We start from the raw sequence: 16,556 nt of genomic DNA on the forward strand, positions 1-16,556 counted from the left end.
TCATAATAGTTAGTTGATGGTCTTTGATTTAAAATTTCAATGTGTTATTATATTGACACTATTGTAAACCACTTTGTTTTTTTATAATATAGCGGTGCATATTTTTATAAATAAGTAAATGTTTAGATACAGCATGCAAATTATCTCACAGACATGTGTCCCAATATAAATGTCAGTTTTCCAAAACAGAAGTCATATACAGTACATGGAAGGTACATGAGAATCGCATGAAAATCAGTTATCATACCATGATGAGTTATATATGACAAGTACCCTGTGCATAGTTCTCAAAGATGTAAGAAAGCAAACATGCCATATGTCTCCTTGTATTTAAATCTTACTGAAGAGCAGAATTATAATGCAAATATCTTTCATGCACCCAATTTATAGGAGCACCTGTTTTTCCCTTATAATGAACAGTCTTGCATTAAACGACTAGAGGAAGATCTGTTCCAGTCAAATCTATTAATTAATTTCTCATTCTTTGTTCATCATTTTCTGACTTCTCCTTCCCCCACAGCACTCTGTGTTCCCTGAAAACTGTTCTGATGGTGCTGGGAGATGCAGGAGGGGAAACTGGCAAAAAAAAAAAACCCTTCTGTTTTGTCCTAGAAGAGTTTACACTGCATTGCAGTTCATTCCATAATATGGATGCTACACTATGTGTACTTGTTTTCTCTAGATATACTTGCAGGAACAGGGGAAACCTCCAAAATCAGAGTTCCTGCAACATCAGGTGCATAACAGCAGATACCCTAAGTATTTGTATGCATGCTCCACTTGCCCCATTATAATGTGCACAGGCAAGTGTGAGATTCTATTTATAGCTTTTTTTTACAAACTTACTGTAATTCTTTCATCTTTGTCATCCAGGGGGGACCCATCTTTCTTCCATGAAATCGTAGGCTCAGGATGGCCTCTTGGAGGTTGGCATTCCATCACAGCTGGTTCACCTACTGCTACCATGACATCAGAAGGGTTTTGCCTGAAGTCATCACGCAGTACTGAAAAAAGCAGAGATAAGGGAAGTAAAATCAAAATGAGAATCAGTGATATGGAAGCAGCATTAAACATCAAGGACTCTGAATGAGGAGGGACATGGGTGGCGTTCTGGGGAGCCTAGGGCTTGCCGATCAGAAGGTTGGAGGTTCAAATCCCCACAACGGGGTGAGCTCCCGTTGCTCGGTCCCAGCTCCTGCCAACCTAGCAGTTCGAAAGCACATCAAAGTGCAAGTAGATAAATAGGTACCGCTCTGGCGGAAAGGTAAACGGTGTTTCCGTGCGCTGCTCTGGTTTGCCAGAAGCGGCTTAGTCATGCTGGCCACATGACCTGGAAGCTCCCTCGGCCAATAAAGCGAGATGAGCACCGCAACTCCAGAGTCGTCCGCAACTGGACCTAACGGTCAGGGGTCCCTTTACCTTTACCTTTACTCTGAATGAGAAGAATCATTTTGTTAAAGAGGGCAATGCAAGGTTGAACTACAGATACTTCCGCAGCTCCTTCCTGAGGGTTTATTTCCAGGACATGAAGAATAATACATATTTGATTGATACATTATTATTTAAACTCCTTAAATTTATTTATTTTATTTTTTAAACATGTAAATATCACCTGTCATGTGAAACACATCAAGGCGTACCAAAATAAAGACAACAAAACAGTGCAAGTATACAGTATTCTAAAAAGATGGGAATAAGGGATAACTATTAGACATACAGGGGGGGGGGAACATACGGGGCAAGAAAGCCCCTCACAGGCTTTTCAAAATTTCGGAAAATAGTGCTATGACAATAGTAGAAAGAGAAATAAACCTAATTTTGCAAACTAAAGTTAATAGGGACACTATTATTTTATGTTTTATATCTTTACTGTGGCTTTCCAGCCTCTTATCTTCTGCAGTTCCAATATTGGATGTGAAAAGCTGACAAAGACAGACACAGACACCCCAAGAGAAAAGCATGCCAGGTCACAAATGATTCTTTAGCCTGCAAAGGTAAGTGGCCCCTCGCAACTTGGGACTACACCAGGGGAAAGGCAGAATTAGCATTGGAACATATGAACTCTTTTTCACCATTCTCCAAATACCTCCTTCCTTGAAATCCACAATAAATGGAATGCACAACCAAATGCTGTCTATTTTAGGTATTTTATTGCTCATATATATATATATATATATATATATATATATATATATATATATATATATATATAGTGATTCCTTCCTTAAGGAATCCTAAAGATCCAATTCTGATATATCCAAAGTGTGTGCATGCACACACACACACACATTCAGAGTATGTTCCACTACTGATACAAAAAAGAAAGAGACTCATTCTTCTCTGTTTCATAGAGCACATGGATTCCTGGCATGATGACCATTTAAATACTCTCAACAAGTAATCGATTTTACAAGATGCAAATGTGTAAAACTCAACAAATTTCATTGTGCTAAATTCCACATATGCTTTGCTTATGTCAGGACTTGAAGCATAGTTTTATAAGAACAGCATTCCTCAAGCTTGGGTCCCCATATGCTGAGCTACAAGTCCCATCATCTCTGACCATTGGCCAAGTTAGCTGGGAATAAGGAGTGTTGTAATCCAACAGCATCTGGGGATCTAAGGTTGAATAACACTATTAGAAGCCAGACTTAAGTGTTACCCACCATCTATGTCTGAAGACTTTATTACTACAACTCTCTGAATAGAGTATCCCTCCAAAAGCTGACTACAAAAAAATGCAAGGTGCAATGAGACTTCTGTAAAATGTACTCCTGTCAGTAGCTTGTTTTATTAGACTACAAAAAAATAAAACCAGCAACGTAATACTGGTATTTACTGCATTAAAATGTGCTCTTAAATCATTTTAGTGTAGTTTGGAGTCAGGAACAGAGCTGTACGTAAGGACAGTCTTATTAAGATTATATCAGAAATTTAAAGTGAAGATGTATTTTAAAAGCATCTTACCATAAAGTTTTTTTTAAAAAAAATATAATTAAATCTTTTTACAAATCTCAAGGGCCTTTCATGTCTGGGGAAGCTCATAAAACCTAAGATGAAAACTCCTCAAATATCTGCTTGGATATATTTTTTTTAGCACCTTTGAAGCAACAAAGAATTTCAATACCAGCTTAATAAAAGCAAATTACTTGAGTAATTTTTATACTTGTTAGGATAAAGTCTATCTTACAAGTGTATTACCTTGTCTGTAAACTGAGAACATTTTACCAGTTAACCAGCCTTAAGAGGACATCAAAGGACTTGGAATAGATAAAGCAATTCCCCCCCCCACATTTACTATTAATTATTTTGGCTCTAACATTGCATAATGAAAAGTTAACAGAATGTAATCCACTAGAGATTACTCCAAAATAACAGTCGTGGAATTATTTCTACACTGTAAAAGAGATACATAGTTTGGGATTGCCTCAGGCCCTGGCAATCGAACATCAAGCTATAAATTTAAAGATTGCTTCTCTTGCTGAAAAAGCAATTTTCTTCCCTGTTCTTTATACATTGAGTCTCAAAAGTAATCTGAGCATGCATTTCCTTTTGAAAATGTATTAGTAGCATACTTCATAATCCAGTACAGTATGTTCCTTTAGTTATCCAAGGCTAAATTTTCAGCATGTGTCTCTCATTTGGTAAATGAAAAATTGTTTGGAAAGCAAGAAACTAAAATATGAAAAAACAAGTGTGCCCTACGACAGACTATTTCAGTCTGAAGTGCTCCTGCTTAGAGCTCCAGCCAGTAAATCCTATTTCAGTTAAATCAAACAAATTATAGCTGGAAAAAGTAGAGATGGAGAATTTCCTTGCATTGCCAAAACAGCTAATTTCAATCCATTGTCTTCCATTGGCAAATCTATAAGAGGCCACCTACACTTAAGTTTTTAAGTCTAAAATGTATGACATTTTTAAAAACAGCTCTTACTGACGGCATTGGGAGTTACCATAGCTCCATGATCCCACACCACAATAAATTATGAAGTTAGAATCAGATGTGACATTATGTAGTTCACAATAAAAAAAATCATTGTGCATTATGGTTGCTAGAATGGAAACAGAAGCAGGAATAAAAGTGCACTGAAATCAAAGAAGGAAATGCCAGTTTTTTAGGACCCAGAGATTCCCATCTATTACCTGGTGTCCAAACACAATACCTTCTAAGTTTTCTGATTTTCCAGGGACAGTCCTGGAATTACAAAAGCTTTCCCAGCTTCTGATTGGATCCCAGACTATCCCTATTTCCCCTGCCAGTGCTGCTGTCACACAGTGGAAGCTGCTGGCCTCCTTCCTTGGGCAGCGGTGGCTCATAGTGGCTACTGGAGAACGGACAAGGAGCAGGAGAGGCTGCCATAAGAAGCTGATGCAATACAAGGTGACGTCTTATGTTGCACCTTTCTGCATCTTTTCCATGGTGAGGCATGGTAACCAGATCTGCACACAGTATTTCAGGAAACTCTGATATTCCACTCTGATGTTGGACCCCCACTCTCATCAGTTCCAACCAGCACGACTATCGGTCAGGGATTATGGGAGTTGTGATCCAACAACACTGGAGGGTAGCATATCCTCCATCCTTGGAAAAGGCATTAAAATGCTGAAAGTTCTATTTTCACTTCCTTCCCTAATAATCCTCAGCATACACCTTCCTTCATTGGGTGCTAAACATTGGCTCAAATATTTCATTGAGCCATCCACCACAATCATAGTATATTTTCCTAGTCAATCACTTCCACCAACATCTGCAGTCCAACAAAACCTGGAAGTCAACAGGTTACTTACCCATGTCTTATAGCAGCATTCCCTTTTTGCTGCAAAGTTATCCATACCTTATTCCATATCAGTGTTTCACTTTACAAAGCAATCAAGCAAACATAAGAACATCAATCATATTACTATGCCAGTTTATTGTAGAATTCCTTTCTAAAAGACATCCTCCTTTCACAATTTGTTTAAATGTATTTTAGATCACTTAAAATCATGATGGGATTTGACATGAACAATTTTCTTCATTAAAATTCTAGGACACTCCCTTTACTCTTCATTTTGAAAAGAAACAGATCTCGGTGAATAACTAGGTTTCCTCAGATAAGAATGTGGTAACATCAATTTCCACTTAAAAAGGGGAAAGTGCATACAACGGAAAAAATAGATGCCTCATAATGTCATTTATTCAGTATGGAAGCTGCAGCAATTTCCTGCATCACTCTGGAATAGTGCCTGATACAATCCCTTCTCATGCCATAGGATAGCTGGCCACAGCTCTGGCATTACAAAGGTGGCATCAAAACTGGCTCTCAGGCATTTTAAAGAGCTTTACTTATGAGATTAGAATGGTTTGCTTACATTGCTTATACTAGTAAAATTTTGTTTGCCCTCTGACTTATTTAGGATAGTTTGAAATTACATTAAAACATCCATTGAAGATTTAAACACCAATAATTATAAGCAACAACCTCACAAAATCCAGGCGCAGAATGCTGAGATGTACTTGACTATTAACAACTCAACCTAATATAATGTGTGTTCAAAACTGTTGGGCCACAGGATCAATTCCACCCGCTGACAGATGCCATCTGCACCCCCTGCCTCTAGCCCTCTTTACCCCCTCCCTCCCCTGTTTTTATAACAGCTCTGAGGCAGGGATGAGAGTGAGCGAACAAACCCTACTGTCATACCTCAACCTCATTAGCATTCCCATGCCTTCACCAGCAGAAAGATACAAAGGAAGGTAGACAGACTGCACAAGGCTAATGACATAAAGCTACATGCTGCAATCTCAATTGCAGTTCTTACTGTTCTCCCTGGAGGAAAGATGTGAAACAAGAAAAAAGAAATCCTTCTTTCACTGATCTACAGTCATTGTCAGCCAGCCAACACCTTATTGGTCAAGTACGGCTATGTCCTATGAGGCACCAAATACTGGTGCCCAAAAAAGTAGCATTTCCTAACTTGTGCTTGGCTCTGCTCCTGAGTCATTGGATTATTTTCCTTACTCTGAGATCTAATATTGGGAATCAAAAGGTCCTTGCAACATTTGATTAATTTGGCCTCAACATTCATACTTCTGGCTGTGACATTTTCCTATCAAAATGTTTCTACCAAAGTTCTCATTATTATCACAAGTGATAATACCACTGTATTTCTTGTCCCCTTTCTACTACAATCTGAGATCAATTCATTTTGGACAGCTGCTGTGAGCAGAATTGAGAAATGATGCCATCGTAGAAGAAATTAACAGTCGCAAAAATAAATTTTGAATTACTTTCTCAACTCATATAGCCTATAAACCTTATGTTTTTTTTAAAAAGCTCATTCTCCACTGTGGTACTGTATCTAACTTAACTACAACAATTTAATTTTTAAAGTTTAAATTGTGCCATGTAAAATGTTGACATAGAAAAATCATTGCTTTCTTTAATGCAAGTAACTTTTGATGGCTGCCTGGGAGAACTTCAGTTCTATGCTCTTCTATGACTATCATTATAAGATTCTGTACGATTTAGAGGAAATTGGTCAAAATTTTAATCAATTGATGGAGATAGATACCCACAATTGCAAAGCAATGCATTTTCTGTAAATATTTTATTTTATAAAAATATATATACCACTATTTCATAAAATATATCAAAACCATTTGCAACAAAAGTACATAAAACCATAAAGTTAAAACCATATAAAAAGACTGAAATCAGACATCCATTAACCATTGTGGAAAGATGTATTCTTAGTTGGCTGCATAGGCCTGGAAGAATAGAAACGTTTTCAGCCAGTATTTAAAGGTTGAAGCAGAATGCAGAAATATAAGAGAGTAAGAAAGGGCAAAAGCAAAAAGCAAATCCAACATTAGATATAAAAGAAAACACGGTGATCAGTCAGGGTAGTCAATCTTGTCAACATTCCCCCCAAAAAACCAGGATAAAATATAATAAATGAATAGTACAAGTTAGTTTACAGTGCTGTATTAAAAATAAGCAATACAACACTATTAAAATGTATACAGGGCAGTATTCAATGGAATATTTGTGCAATCCAAGGATTCTAGGTATCCTCCTTCTCCTCAACCTGTCCCATTCCCAAATCTGCTTTGGAGGATTAGGGGGAACCCCCAGAGCAGGTATTGGAGGGGGGGTCATAGGGGGAGATGTTCAATTGATGGGACATTGAATACAACTCTCAGTTTAGAAATCCGGGTATCCTCTCATTTAGAGAGATATTTTTACTTAAAGAAAGTACTTTATTTAAAAAGTAAAAATGAACGAATAAAAAATAATAATACCGCATATTCCGAAGTATAAGACGACTGGACGTATAAGACGACCCCCAACTTTTCCAGTTAATATATAGAGTTTGGGATATACTCGCCGTATAAGAAATACGACCCGGCGTACAAGACGACCCCCGACTTTTTAGAATATTTTCCTGGGTTAAAAAGTAGTCTTATACGCAGGAATATACTGTAAGTAACTATGGAATCTACAGTATTTACTACTATGGAATCTACAGTATTTACTACTGTAATGAGATAAACAAAATTATGACCAACATTATGACCAATACACTAAAGATCTTCTGACTACAAACATGTGTGGCCAAAAGAAGTACTGATTTGAGTCCTGCTGAAAGACCACAGAGCAATCTCATTTCATCATTTCCATTGACAATGGAGCAGAACACACAAAGAACATATAAATGAGGTGGTAGATGCAAGAAACACAATGGGGGATACTGTAATATTTTGAAATTACAGTTCAAAAGAAGTTTTGAACAGCCAAAGAAATATTTTACAGGGAGCTTGCTGCCTCCCCCCCCCCCCCAGGTACACAGATCTATTCAATTCCAGCTTACAGAATGAGACCATTCACTGAACCAAGGAAAATATATTGTCTGTTTTTCAAAATAAATATACAGCTAAATGATGCAAAGCATAAATTATGTCTGTATGCAGCATTCAGTAGCATAGGACAGCTCCAATAAAGGCAGAGTGATCAAAATATTGAATATGATTGCACTATTTCAAAATACTATCTGGAATATTGATTCCAGGTGGCCCACATCTATTGCAGTATAGATGGTGATATCAAAAGAAATCATGCAAGGAGGAAGTTGCAGCCCAAGATAGGAAAAGAGGTGGTAAGGGAACACCTAGCTACTTTGAATTCAAATCTCCAGGGGCTGATGAGCTGCACCCAAGCATACTAATGGAGCTTGCATATGCAATCTCAAAGCCTTTATATAATCTTTGAGAATTCTTGAACAGAGGATGTCCCTGCAGACTGGAGACGGAAAAATATTGTCCCCATCATTGAAAAGGGGGGGGGGGAGAAGATCAACCCGTGAGCTGGACATCAATATCAGGAAATGTGGTAGAACAGATAATTAAATGTGTTAAGTATTGTTAACCATTTCTTATTGTCTTTTTATCCATTTCTGTGAAATTCTTACAATAAATAAAAAATTGCATATTTATTCTTATATGAAAGGATGAAATTCTGTACTGCGTAGGACAGAAATAAATTTAAATTTTATCTAATGCTTTGTACATTTTTTTGGTAGAATATTTTCTATTTGTTTCAAATATCATAACGGATACACTATTGTACATCAGCAACCCATTGTAGCATTCAAGCATTTTGGATAAAGTCCCACAGGAGATTATCATTTTTATCCTATTTTTTGCTTGTACCGATGAAATAAAATCAGCCGATAGATTTATTCACTACTTGCTTAGATGATAAAATTATTGCAGCCTGCTTCTTGCTTTCTATTGCCATTTGTTTCCTTTATAGATGGCAAAATGACCAAAATTCTATTTATATTATCAATAAAAAACCCCAAATCTTATGATGGAAAGTCAAATCATTCTTAATCGGTAATAGACAAATCCAGTCGTCAACAGAAGCAACTGAATGTTTATGTGTACATATCATGAAAGCATAGATCGCATTAAAGTATCTGGAGATTTAATTAAAAGAAAGATGAAGCATTTTAATGAGAAGCACCACTGCAATAAACAATGGAAATGCACATTATTCCCTAATAGTATAAATAATTTAAGAATTCTACAATGGAAATTAATCTACATATCATGGAACATACAACTATGCCTGTTCCAACTGAATAACGAGCTAAGAAGAAACTCAGGTAGACAATAAAAAATTAGACTGAATAAGAAAGGCAGAGGGGAAAAGGCAAACTGGACTATTAATACTCTTCTGGACTGGAAGATTGGAAATGCTAATACTGTAATAAGTAATTAAATGTTAGACACTAATTTTTCTTATTAATTAATGGGAGAAATATCAGTGCGAAAGCTCTATTTCATCCAGCACTACCAATGTGAAAACACTATTTTACAGTACCATCCTATACATACCTATTCAGAAACAGTCCCTATTAAATTCAAGGTGATTTATTCCCAGGTAATGGGCATAGCAGGGGTGTGAAACCCACAGCCCTCAGTTTCACACTATGCTGCTTCCTATGCCCCCAGGAATCTCACATTAGTTCAGGCACTTGATTGCATACCTGGTAACTGATGTAGCTGCAGCTGCCACTAATGCAAAGACAAAGTAAATGAACAGAGACTAGCCATTGCATGTGTGAGCTCAGAGAGACCTAGTCACAGAGCTTGCTGGGTAGAGGTCCAGAGCGTTCCTTGCTATTACACTAGGCATCATTCTCTGTTGTTTGGACTCACACATTTCCCTGTTGTTCTTTTTTCCAGTATCTCCTGGTGGTGGTGGCTAGATTGCAGCTGGAAGGTATCGTATCAATAAATGAAGAAAATTTTAATTGGACAAAATAAGTCTGCTGCTACTTCTTGGACTGAAAAATGGCATTGTGGTGATAAGAGTAAAGAGATCAGTGGATGAATTGGGTGTTGGAAGAGTAATCAGGAAAATTAAACACATATGTATGGAGACAAGGGCAGCAGGTGCAAAATAAAAGCAAGTAAATGAATAGAGTGGTCAGGGACAGCAGAGTTACAAAATAACTGATGAAATGCATGGAAGTGGGGTGAGATGAATGAGTGAAAAACAACTAGTGGAGCATGTTGGAAACGCACTCCTCAAGACTTACACCTGCTACTGACATTTGTGCAACTGGATGAGTGGTGTGAAAGAATATATGCATGTGTGTAAAAGACAATGTGAATGGGAAAAGATTGCCAGAAAGAGTGGGGCAGAAAGGGAGTGTTGTTATAGGTCACCTAGACCAGGCTTCTTCAAGCTCAGTCCTCCAGATGCTTTGAGACTACAATTCCCATCATCCCTGACCACTGGTCCTGCTAGCTAGGGATCATGGGAGTTGTAGGCCAAAAACATCTGGCGGGCTGAGGTTGAGGAAGCCTGACCTAGACCACTTCTACTGAGTGACTGTAGTCCTCAACTTCAAAAAGGCTGCCCATACCTGGTGTACAGGATTGCAGCCTTATTTTTTCAATAACTGTTCTTAGCAGCCTAGCCATTTGTATCTCTACATTCTGATAAGGTAGTATTTTTACAAACAGCATGAAGTAAAAAAGATTAGCTGCCATAGGAGTTTTTCTTTCCATGCCTATTTCCACAACCTTGTTCCCAAGATGAGATCTCAAAAACCTAGTTCAAAGAGAAAATATATCCATGGTAACTTAACCTTTCCTTTGAAACTGAAGCTCTACATTCAGTATCATCTAGCAAGACAAATTACATGTTATTCAAGTGAATTATTATTATTTAAATCTGAGTTACCATGGAGAGAGAGAGAAAAATGAAAAGGTGAAACATGTTTATTTCTAACCACTAACATCAACAAAGTTATCACCAGGATGTTATAGATAGAAACCTTACCATTCTAATATGTAAATATTAACATTTGCTACTTTGTTCTTGGAGAACAATACAAATGAGTTGCAATAGATGGTATCCAATTTTGTAGTCAAGAGTCATAACGTATCTCTCAAGATTTGTTAAAGATTATTTAATTTTTAAAACACAGCCCTATTCACTTATGTGAAGAAGGCCAACTGAATTCAACAGGGCTTACTTCAGCCTTAGTGGCCTTTAAGACACCTATAACTACTTAAATTTAAGGCATCAACTATCCTGTCAAAATACCTACATCAAAATGTCTCTGCATGTGAGAATCCATTACTTCTTGGGGAAGGCAAAGCTCTTCCTTGAACATTATTTTTATTTTTATTATACGCTGCCTTTTCCCCTGATAGGCGCCAAGGCGGTTTACCGGGGGGTGGGGTGGGGGGAGAACTGCTAAAAACACAGATAATAATTTAAAAACAATTAAACATTAATAAAAGTAAACTATATACATATTTAAAATCTATATGATATTTTGATGCAGGGAATGCAGAAACTATTGATCCCCCATGAACATTATGATGTGGTACACGAGATTTCTGCTTCAAAAAGGGGCCTAATCTAATATCTCTATTAAAGAAAGCTGTTTGGTATTCAAGGTGATGTAAAGTACAGAAAACAACTGAGGAAAGATAAGCAGCAACCACATATTAGATATCTACTCTATCCCATTATATCCCCATTCGTAACTACCATTTCTCCAATCTACCTCTTGCTCAGCTATCCAAAGGTTTTTTGTTCTCCAACACAACTCTATTCATTTTCTCTTGTGCTGTCCAATGCATGGAACACTGTCCTAGAATATGCACATGCAAGCCCCCCATCCTGTCTCCCCATGGGAATCTAGCCACAAACCAATTTTTCCCTGAAGTCCTTTAATTCTCATTCTCAGTTGTAATCAAGTTTACTTAAGAAGTTTAAGTGAAGCTTCATTTGCTTATTTCTGTTCCTTGCTATCCTCATCTCTCTCTCCCTCCCCTAGTCTTCCGCAAAGTCAGTTTTACACCATAAACTCCCTTGGGGCCAGGATCCTATTTGTTTTCTTTACAAAACTATTTAAAGTACACTGTACACTGTCAGCTGTGTATTAACGATAACAATAATTGGATGGAAATTAACTGCACTAGGGACATCTCTAAAAACGGAAACATGAAGAACACTGGAATATTAAATTTAATGGATTGAGGTCAGAATATTCAGTGGGCCTATTTCCTGTGATTCTGTTCCTAAAAGGCACAATATTAAAAGCTAAGACATTAAAATTTGGTCTAATCTAGACTGATATGATAGACTGAGCCCTGGTTGACCATTCTGAAGTTGGGGGTTGTAGTCCAATAGCTTTTTCCTGACATTAAAATATAGCATGGATGATTTATTGAAGCAATGCGAAGTCCATTCCCATTTTATTAATGTGATTCCTAGCTTTGAATGGATCCTTAAGCCTATTTCTTCCAAACTCTTGCAGTTGGGACGTAGGGGGCTGTTGGCAAAGGACATGGCATCACAATACATTTCAAATGAGCATAAAAGCAATTAAGATATCTCTCTGATGCTCACCTACATAAATAACATATACATATGCATGAGTGTATATACCATTACAAACATTTCCTTTATCTTAGCAGCAGATTCAAGTGAATAAAAATGTTTGTTACTTTGCAGTGCTGACCTACATTAGCATTTATTTCAGCCACTATACAAAAAAACGCTAAAAAGAACACGCCTGAACCATGTAACAGTAGAAATGTCACAAAGGGCAAGTAAAATAAGGTTCCTTTTAATTAAACCCAGCAATTAATATGAAGCACACTGTATTCTGCTATTAATGTGACATTTGGAAATATCAGCAAGATAAATATATGGCGAAGCGTTAAAAGGACGTAGCCTTATTTTATTATATATTTTAATAGAGGGCAAATCTAGTTAAACAGATGGCACTCAGGATTTCTCAATGAATTCAGCATCTGTGTGTACATGTTGCACAAACGCCAATTAAAATGTGTCAGAGTAAATTTAAATCCCTTGCTGATAGAGTGTAAGCCAATCTAGCCGATGGAGGAGCAAGGTTAAACCTAATCATCCTCTGAACTTGCTGCAAGTTGCTCTCGGGTTGTACATCAATTCCCAGTTAAATAATAAAAACAGAGTTCCTACTGATTAGTATTTATTTACATTCATAACTCTGTTTAAGCTTTCAGATGAAGCTCAAAGAAAAATAAATGGTAATGTGTATGGTACAATGAATACCTACTGAATTTAAAAGTCTTCAGCAAAAATGTTTCTAAAGTTGCCTGCAAATGCTTCTTGACTTCATTGTGGGTAAAAATAGTCTTAATTAGGGAGGAATACCAACAATATCATATTGTATATTCACACATTATTCATATATTGTTCATTGAAACAATTATATTACGGTATTTATGGTATTTAGCAACAGAACTGGAAACCAAACTATATAAATAGAAAAATAGAAAATCATTGAATTTGGTCCAATTACAAATCAGCAGTTGATGCAGATCTTTGAATAGAAGCGTAATATGCTTAGAAGATCTCACTGTTGATAGCTATTGTGTTTTGGTATACTGCACTAACTTCAGTTTCCAGACCAACACAAGGGAAGACTTACATAAAGTGCATCACAGTAATCTACTATTGATTAGGACTACTGTGGTCAAGCTATCCCTGGTCCAGGAATGGTCATAACTATCCACAGGTAGAACTGATAAAAGGTGTTTCTGTCTACCAAGGCCTCCAGTGATAAAGCTGCATCTAGTAGCACCCACAGAATGCATACCTGCTACTTCAGAGACAGTGCAACCCTATCCAGAGCAGACAACTGACTGGTTTGTCAGACTACTCACCCACATAAGTTTGTCTTGCCAGGATTCAAGCTCCATTTATTTTCTCTCATCCAGCCATCTACCACAGCATCCAGGCACTGTTCTATGATGTGCATAGCTTCGCCTGATTTTTAAGATGTTATGGGAAAATAGAGCTGAGTGTTGTCAGAATACTGATGACAACTTGCCTCAACTTCCCCAATGGTCACTCTCAAGGCTTCATATAGCATGGCACTCCATAGCATAACTGCCAGGGGAGCTAAAAAGCACTCTCCCAAAGCTATTATTTGGACTTGGCCTCATAGATAGGATCAATAATATTGTACAGTGTGTGTGTGAGATAGCCTATATATGGTTAATTAAAGGCAATGTGCCACTTTGTCAAGAACACATAACATCAATGTGACTGAGACAACACTACAAAAACAATTATAGCATATTCAAGTGTGAATGTGCTAAAAATATTTTTATGGGCAACTAGATCATACATTTCTCAAAAATCCTTCAACATATTGCTAATTTTTTTAAATATCCAAATTAAATGGATCATTTGCACAGAAAAATACATCATGCTAACAAAACATGTTTTTTAAATAAAAAAAATCAGTTAAAATCTATTAACAATGTATTTGTAACTTATTTTTATGTGCACAATATATTCTTTCTGACAAAATAAAAAACCCCAGGTGAATAATCTAAAACACCCTTTGGCAAATTTTGCCTAATCAGGGCTTTTCCACTAAATTACCTACCTCAACAGAAACTCTACTCAATTTTATGCTGGTATCTAACACTGCACATGATCTTTGCTCATGTGAATAATTGCTAGGGTGGAAAATTGCAGCAAATATGATGGTACAGATGTTCTTTTTCAGTGGACCAAACAGAATGAAAGGAAACAGTATTTTATGGTTCATTGCAGATTTTATTTAAGATCTGATGTTTAGTTACCAAAATGTTTTGCATGTATCTACTTTCTTTGCAGAAAGTTTAATATAACACTGTAATAATTGGAAATAATATTCATCATAATGAAGAAAGGTAAAAGGTAGCAAGTAAACAATGTCTGGTGGTTTTATGGTGATTTCTAGTAACATTTTAAAATTACTAGCAAGGGTTTCAAAGCAGAGCATGCATGTGAAAATATAACAGACAAAATAAAATTCAATCATAGATAACACACGGCAGACATAGTTTGTTAAACCAAACAGTAAAAACATGAATTTTGATTTATAGTGGCACAATGACCGCTGGGAAGAGCACAGAAAGAAGAAAGGCCATGGTGCATGTGCAACAGCACAACCGGATACCTTCATCCGTCCCCGCTGCAACAAAACATGTCTCTCCCCTACCAGTCTCTACAGTTACATCTGTAACTCTCCAATGGTTTGACTTTACCCCTAGAGGCACAATCCTCCAATGTTTCCCAAGACAGGTGCCAGCAACCAACAAATGGCACAATCAAAACGTTTCCCATCAGATTTCAATGGCAGTTAATTAAGCCTTCTTTGTTCATTCTCCTTATGTGGAGGAAATGAGTCTACACCTGCTGAATCCAACCACGATGTCATGCACTCAACCAGCCTCACATGGCAATGTATGTACATTCAGCTTGATGTTTACTATGCATATGTTTACTATGCATATGGGCTTCCACACAATAGTCAACCATGTGTGACTGGGGTTCTAACTTGCTTTTTCACTGTGTTTTCTGAATTACTGTGCTGAACTATGTATTAGGGGCTATGACATCAAGCTAATCCCGTATGCTTATTTGCTGGTATCTTACATCTTAGCAGGCAACAGGATACTGGTAAGGAGCTCTACCCCCTTCCATTGCACAAGCAGTGCTTCTCCTGCACAAATCTTGGTCAAAGTCTATGGTAGTTTCAGGCACCTTCACACAATTTTTTTTGCCATAAATTTATGGCAATCTACCAAGAATCCTGCTCAATGAACAAGAGGGAGACCCAATCTGAAAATGCAGGTTGGCCCCTGTGACAAGTAACAAACAATTTAGGCAGCTGTGCAAAGAGAATGTAAGTATCTAATATTTAAAAGGAAGTCCAGTCTGCTGCAACTTAAACTCCTTAAATCTTGTCTTCCCCTGTGTACAAGGTCTTCAAGTATTTGAAGAGAGCTTTTGTGTATCCCTTCAAATTTCTTTTCTCTGTGTTAAGTGTACACAATTCCTTCAACCTTTCCTAATAAAACCTGTTTCCCATGCCTCTGAACACAGCTTCATCCTCCAGTAAATATATTAAGAAACAGTTGGTTTTCATCTTAGTATCAGATGGCTGATCATATTGGTACAACAAATGGCTCAGATGATCTGTTTTATAACAGACTTTGGAAAGCACATATTTCAGTTAATGAATGAATGAATGAATGAATGTATGCATGCCTTGTTTGTCTGTTATCACATGCTGTTAGGAACTCTCACCACAGGGTTTGTTCCACACTATTTTGAGTAAGAACAGAATGTAGAAATTAGTAAGAGATAAAATAAACAGGCAAGTTTGAAGTTTTCTCTCTAAGCCAGTTCTTTAAAAGATAGAGATGTTTCAGTAGCTGCTTTATTGCCAAAATTCTGGTTGCTTTACATAGGGTTGCCATATTTCAAACTTTTTAGAAACCCACCAGCTCATTTTGGGAACAAACCCCAAATAGTAATTTTAAGGTTTCGGAGCCATTTCTGCTGTGTTGCCATACATCCAGGTTTTCCCTGACATTTTGCAGATTTGGCAAAACTCCACCCTGATGCCATTTTCACACCCAAAAACCAGGACATGTCAGGATTGTTTCTGACGTATGGCAAGCCTAAGCATACAAACCAAGAAGGGGAGCCTAG

At 37.1% G+C, this 16,556-nt stretch overlaps 1 protein-coding gene across 1 annotated transcript in view; it reads right to left on the minus strand.

Annotated features, from left to right (window-relative positions):
* ROBO1 (roundabout guidance receptor 1) overlaps positions 1–16,556 on the minus strand; it is a 577,320-nt gene that overhangs the window by 109,993 nt on the left and 450,771 nt on the right. The window contains exon 5 of the mRNA XM_035116286.2: positions 847–1,004. Coding sequence (XP_034972177.1) covers positions 847–1,004 — 158 coding nt within the window. The remainder of the gene's footprint in view (positions 1–846; positions 1,005–16,556) is intronic.

The sequence above is a fragment of the Zootoca vivipara genome, chromosome 4 (genome assembly GCF_963506605.1).
Source record: "Zootoca vivipara chromosome 4, rZooViv1.1, whole genome shotgun sequence".
NCBI lineage: Eukaryota > Metazoa > Chordata > Lepidosauria > Squamata > Lacertidae > Zootoca > Zootoca vivipara.